The sequence below is a fragment of the Oxyura jamaicensis genome, chromosome 2 (genome assembly GCF_011077185.1).
Source record: "Oxyura jamaicensis isolate SHBP4307 breed ruddy duck chromosome 2, BPBGC_Ojam_1.0, whole genome shotgun sequence".
Classification (NCBI taxonomy): Eukaryota; Metazoa; Chordata; class Aves; order Anseriformes; family Anatidae; genus Oxyura; species Oxyura jamaicensis.
This window is the reverse complement of record NC_048894.1, coordinates 108,970,382-108,977,434: the sequence shown is the minus strand read 5'-3', so window position 1 is coordinate 108,977,434 and position 7,053 is coordinate 108,970,382. Positions and strand designations below refer to the sequence as shown.

The 7,053-nt window shown below is 37.2% G+C and overlaps 1 protein-coding gene across 1 annotated transcript in view; it reads right to left on the bottom strand.

Moving 5' to 3' along the window:
- Positions 1-954: 954 nt before the first annotated feature.
- Positions 955-7,053, bottom strand: part of RAB31 (RAB31, member RAS oncogene family) — a 63,807-nt gene continuing 57,708 nt past the window's right edge. The window contains exon 7 of the mRNA XM_035317993.1: positions 955-5,284. Within this exon, the coding sequence (XP_035173884.1) occupies positions 5,187-5,284 (98 nt within the window). The 3' untranslated portion in view covers positions 955-5,186. The remainder of the gene's footprint in view (positions 5,285-7,053) is intronic.

The following is a 7,053-nucleotide window of genomic DNA, read 5'->3' as shown; positions in this document are numbered from 1 at the left end:
TTGTGGTTATGCACCTGGGTTCATTTTCATTTTTGAATAGCTGGAAAGAGATACATAGTTTTTCAATGTGATTACGAATGCTTTAAAGTGGGGAACAGATCCTGCTGGGTATCTTGAAGTAGGATGTAAACTCACAGCCTACATAATCCCCGTTGAAATATTGGTTTCTCCTTGCATAGATAAATGGTGGGTTTAGTCACCTGTTACTTCTTAGTCACCAGGGTCCTGTAAGTTGAGATATTGATAAGATTTACCGTGCTTTTTGTGCATTGGTATGCAGTGAATTTATCATGGTAGTTAGAAAAGCTTTACTCCAAAATCCTATTTTTCTCTCAAAAATAAGATCTTTATTCATAGTCCTCATCACCGTGGTAGTATCTTTAAATCTCTGAATCAGACAGTGCAACAAATTCTGGTGAGTTTAAAGGCCTCTTGAAACAGTAGCACTAAGAAGCATGAAATACGGCACACTTCTTAGGGGAATGTTAATTCTTAATTCCTAAAGACACGCTCAAGGGGCATAAATAAAAATAAATGTACCACCAAAAATCAAATGTAGAAAAGAGTTACGTGTTGTATGAGCCATACTAGTTACCTTTACTATTCCAAGAGAGTGGTAACCACAAGCCAGCTTCTTCCTGAGAGCCACTAGTCTAAATTTCCATGCCCGTATTGGTCACTCAGGTACCTCTCTTCTAAGGGGTAAGTCAAACACTTTTGGCAAAGGAATTTTCAGGTGCTCTTTTCCTGTTTTTTGAAAGCCCAGCTCAACTCCAGGATCCTCCCAGAATGCGTTCAGCTTCTGCTAAATGGCCAGTGCAGTCACACACGTTTCAAGCAGCATTTTAAATACCAGCATTTTAAACAATCTGCAGACAACCATTTTTCAAGAGCAAATAATGTGAAAAGCAGGACCTATTTTGTTCTGCTTTATTGAAACCAGACATCCCCAAATCAAAGGTATTTAAAACATTTATTAGCGTTAATTGTTGTAGGTTAAATAAAACACAAAAACTATGTTTTAGGGCAAAAATATTATTAGGTATGATACAATTAATATGTAAAACAGAAATTAAAGTATTAACAGATGGCAGCATCCTATACATGAAGCGAGTGGGTCCAGCCCAATCAAAGCCCTTATATAAACAAAACAGAGGAAACGTACTTAGCAAGTGATTTTAAACTGACAATTTATCACTGACTGTGGTTTAAATAATTAAGGGTAGGATACTAAAATACATCATCACTGTAATGAAAAGGTCTGATTATAGTCAGAGTGCTCTCATTATATCTAGTCATGCTTATCATCACATGCCATGAAGGATTAGTGAGAAGACAAGGGATGATAGATAACTTTTCTAGTTATTAATGTATACCCATGTTATATTATAGCACTTCAGATAGACCTGCTGTATCTTGAACAAAAATAGTTGGACTTTTTTTTTTCCTTCTTCTTTTTCTTTTTTTTTTTTTTTTTTTTTTTTTAGTGCAACTTCAATACTTCTGAGTTCCAATTCTTGGATAATAATGGTGTTTTGTAGATTTCTCAGTCCGCAAGACCAACCTTTTCTATAATATGCCATTTTCATGCATAAGAATGGCAAGTCAACAACTGTACCTACATGTATCTCCATCTTCTTGCTAACCTTCAGCCTGCAGCTTTTACTTCCTAAAGATGAAATGATCATTAAAAAAAATGTACTTATAGAATACAATGTGCAGTATATGAGAACCAGACATAGTGAAAACACTACATGTCAGCATAACAATATAAAACTGTACTTATATACACACATATGCAGAGCATACATGAAAACTAGTTCCTTCATAATCTTTTTTTTTTTTTTTTTTTTTTTTTTAAACTAGTTCGTGACTAGCTGGAAAAGCAAGTCACCCGCAACTGGACGGTCACAGCCTTGAATCGTGGTGCGAACAGACTCCACCAAGCATACTTGGCACTGCAGCTCGTGTTTCAGTCCTGCTGACAGCTCTCTGGGGAAAACCAATCTTCAACAAGTCCAGCACCAGCTGGCCAGTGAAGAACTGCAGCACTATTATTATTATTGCTATTATTATTATTATTATTAGAGCAGATCAGCTACAGATTTAAGTGCTCCTATACAGTAATTTAGCTTTCAACCAGCCACTAACTACTAAGGAATTACAGTTGCTGCTGAAACTTCTGACTCAGACTTTGTTTTTTTCTATGTCATTTTTCTGGCTGTTTAAGAATGGTGGTGGTACTTTCTGAACAATGAAGGCAACAGAAGAGAGCAGAAATGATTAATTTTACATTTGAAAATCACAATTTTTGAAACCAACTATTCCCCCGTTTGAAGAGGCAGGTTAAAGCTGCATTTCAGCTTTGACAAACAGCAGAGAGACAACATCATCATTGAATGCTGGCCCTGTCTTCAAATAATATGTGAGCTACTGTACAATACAGTTGCTTTATATTTTCATCTGTGACTTCAGCGTTGTCCACTGAAGCTTACCATAACCCAAATTTTAAGAACTTATTTGATCAAAATCCTTATTCATTTAAAACTTCCTCAACGTAAAGCAGAATAAAGTAATTTAGATTTGGCCCACCAAATGCAAAAGTACCTTTGAGCCTACTTTGCTAGCATTTGAATTTTAAAATTTGCCAGAGATCCATTGTAACAATTTCCAGTTCTACACTATTTAAAGATACAACTCATAAACCTGCACTGATTCACAATTCACAATGGCAGCTGTGAGAGCTGCTTGTTCAAGACAATATATATTTCACACAGACCAGCACTAACTGCCAGTTCCATCAGAAATTCAGACTATACCAGGTACTTGTAGAGCTGTCTTACAAAGGTTTCAGACATCTCAATTAGGATTGAATGTGTTTTGAGATGTCACATTATAAAAAGAAAGATGCCAGGCAGATTTATGAGAAGTTAACAAGTCAGTTATGCATAACTACTATACATTGAACTAAAATTCCTAATATCTTTTAAAACTGGGCTAAATCTTATCTTGTTTTCTTGGTGACAGGTCTAGCCTTTGCTTTTTACTTAGGAAGCACCAGATCTCTTGCAGCATGTGGTCATAGATCCCATCATCTACCTGAATCTCTGTTGTTGATCAGTTTGATATTTCTTTAGCACTGCAGGCCTGCCTGGGCTTTCTCAACAGCTCAGGGAAAGAGCCAAGCACCCTGGGCAGATGTGCTTATACTGGGATGGGATGAGAGGGTCCCTAAAGGAGCCCGTCTCCCTCCCCACCTGTCAACATCGCTCAATTTTCACGTGAACGACGCTGGATTACCTGTAAAATACTTGCTGCAACTAAGCAGTGGCATGGATCTTATATCAACATAGGTAACAAAACTGAAAGTTTGCCCTAAATAACCTTTCTCCTGGTACCTCTTGTGTCTATGTGCATTATCCAAGGACAAATTTTCAAGTACAAGTGCTTTCAAAGGAATCCAAAATACCTGAAATACGGAGTATATGTGAAAAAACAATGTAGTTTAGATTCTTAGATAAGATCTCAAGTGGGGAACATCCCACCTGACGTTAACTATTTTATTTCAGCCATCTGAAGAAAAGGAAATAATCCTGTTCAGTACATCCAGCTCTGGTTCAAGCGCTAATATTTAGTGCTATTTATCAAAGCAATCTCACAGCCTAGCAATAAAATCTGTTTTTATGCATAAACACAGAAGCCCAGCTCTAGCCTGCCTGTTTATGATTTATAGCAGAAAGTTATTTTTCTCTTTTGATTATTTTTCATAAAGCCCCCAACAAACGTGCGCTGAGGTTAATTTTCCCAGTAAGAGAACAAATTACTGTTGAGGAATGCAGGTGGGACTCTGGTTTTGAAGCCTGTATTCCTTACCCTAGTTCAGATTTCAATCTGAATTGATGAAGAAGAGAGAGACATAATTTATCATCTCAATCACACACATTCATAAACGATGGAAGTGGAGAGCACGTACAGTTTTACATTATTCCTAGTACATAGCCATCTACTGGATGTATTCTTCTACACTGTATTTTTTCAAGTGCATTAAGCTTCAAAGGTATCAAGCAGTGTGTCTTCCAAACTGCATCCCCGTGTTGGTGAAGAGACTTTTCCACAAATGATCAGAATTGAATTTGTAAGGAAACATTCTATTTTGTTTTATTAGATTCCATCCTTTAAGCCCAAATTATACGGTGTTTTCTTAAACCATTTTTGTACAGAACTGTCATTCTTTGAACAGCCTCAGTGGGACTTCTTGGAGTGCTGAGGTGAGACAAGGAAGGAGTCCTCCTGACTCACTGGGGCAGCGTGGTGCTCTTTTAGAAATAAAGAAGTGGATTTTCTTAGCAGAGAGAACTTCAGTCTGGGACACAGATTTGAAGGAAACATGGTAAATAATAGAGGTTAAATTGGTATTTGTGTTCTCTACAATTTCAGTGATTAATAAAGCCTATGCTCTGGAAAAGAAATCATTTCAGGCAAAGCGCAGTGGCTGCAACTTCCGTTCTTTCCAGAGCAGTGAGAACTGCATGGGGTCCAGCAGTCTCCTTCATGACGATTCCTTCTTTCACATACACAGCACCTCATGCCACAGATTTTGACCTGCAGCCTGTAAAAATTGCACTAACTCATCCTTTGGATCCATTTTTCTAGTTCGCAAATTCAGTCCAGTTCTTGGTCTGCTATTTACTGAAAGCAAATGATGAAGCTACAGATTTAGAAAAATACGGAAGCAGATTCCAGCTAGCAAGATGGCAGAGAAACTCTAAGCCAAAACTCAGGTTTTGTGTGTTTTTGCACCCTGTTATTACACAGAAAACTCTAAAGACATGCCAAGTCCACTTTGCAGTGTAAGAAGAGAAGGTTTTGTAGCAAATCTAGAATTTATATTATAAAAGGCTCTTTTTATTAAAAAAAAAAAAAAAAAAAAAAAAACAGTCATTGGCTTAAACAGAGAATCAGAATTCTTAAGACATTGTAATTTTGAGAGGATTTTCCAAGTGGGTTTTGCAAAATTGCTTTGAAGTAAAGCTTTCCACTTCTGGTCCTTGCAAGATTACTCACGGGAAGTTTTGAAATTACTGCTTTCAAGATAAGGAGCCACATCACCGAGATCATGAAGTCCTTTCTCAGTGAAAAAACAAATGGTGTTGTTTTTCAAGTAAATCTCCAAAGATCAAGTTGGGTCAGCAGCACCGCCTACCCGTCTGTGAAGTCTGCTTTCCAAGTTTGATTGCTCCATTGTTACCATTTTCATGAGGATCTAAGGGTGGAATTTGCCGACCTGAAATACATGAGGAGACACAGCAAATTCAATTTTCCCAATGGAGTAACAACACATGCAGATAATTGGATGATTTAGCTTCCACAATAATTACATCTGTAAAGTTTCACCAGAAAAGAACCATCCTCTTTGTACCTTGAATCTTTTCCCCTTGCATTCTGCTTATGAAAAGTTTCCATATTTAAAAAAGACATATGAAATACGGCTATTAAAGAAAGCCCTAAGTACACTGAAATTGTTACGCATGTATTTCAAAAAGTTACCTTACTTAGGTCACAACTAAGATGCAGAAAATTCTTGGCTTTCTCCTAATTCCACTTAAACATGAATGGTTCTAGTTTAACGAGATCTTGACACTCCTAAATCTGCATGTCATTTAGTCCTTGTACACTAGAGTTTTACAAAGAACTGTAATTAAACACATACTGCCTATACTTGGAAAAGAAAAACAAATCCGTTCTTTTTATTGAATCCCTGTGTCCTTTGAGGGGTATCTATGTCTCCAAGGATGACAGCTTTTATTAATTAGCAACACCCCTCCCCAGCTCTCCTGACTTCTTAATAATCTTAAGGGGTGATTATTTTAAGCATCCGCAAGAAGTTCAGCCATCACAGAAGATCTAGAGATCTCCCCCAGGGCAGAAGGCACTGATTCACGCCTCTACCCTGTGTCTCGTTAGTACTGCTGCCTCTTTGGTCTAACTGGCTTACCTACTCACGGACAACATACCATAATAGGCTCAATAATCAGAATTATAAGAGGAAAAACAAGATCTTCCCAAGCCCAACCTTGGTCTCTATTTTTTGGTCAGGCCTGGCTTTTCCATTACACCTGCTGTGTCACCTCTCTTTCAGTATCTCAGAGGTTACAGTCATAATAACTTACTTTCTCATTACCTTGTGGATTTGCTGGAAATTTTTTTCTGAAGCTGAATCTACTTTCTGTGAATTACTCCTGTTTTTACTCTTACCTATGTTAAATAACAAGAATCAAAATATTTAATTGTTGTTATGTGACACTTGGAGAACATAAAGGTTCAGTGAACAGCTGATCATAATTCAGGGGGATCTGAAGAGTTCAAATTTCCCCATTCTTTGCTGTATTTATTCACAGCTCTCTCTTTCCAAATGTTCCATGAATTATTTATATATGTTGAAGCCTGAGTCCTGCAAATTACCTGAGGGTGGTGGCAATGAATTAAAACTGTCCAGGTAAAATCCAATCCCAATGAAATCAAACAGCAATATTTCACTGGTCAAACATGTCCCTAAATTACCTTTGGTCAAATCCATCAAAATTTCATCTATCTCATTCAATCATTTCTGAACAGGTGTATTATACCGCAAAAGTCAGACTTTTGAAGCAGACAGTCTTGCGTGTTTCTACAACTGAATGAGAGGACAAAAATTCTTCATATTACTAAGGGAAAAATACTGTATCTGGTCCAACATAGTAGGAAACAAGTATCTTGAGGTCTTAAGCACATATAAGCACTGTCATTACAACTCTGCCCTCTACTTTAGGTCACTAAAATATCAGCTGCATACAAACAGGAAATCTAGCCATAATCTAAGTGCCCTTCCAAAGTAAAATAAAAAGCAAAATAGACGGTCAGGGATGCTACATGCGTCAGTTTTATCAGCTTTGTTTGGAGACTGTCTCCACTAATTCCTAAAACCTCTAGAGAATATGAAGAACATATTATCTGTAAGAGGATTTCCAATAAGGTAAAGTTGTCATTTTAGAGACAGACCTACCGTTTCCAGGT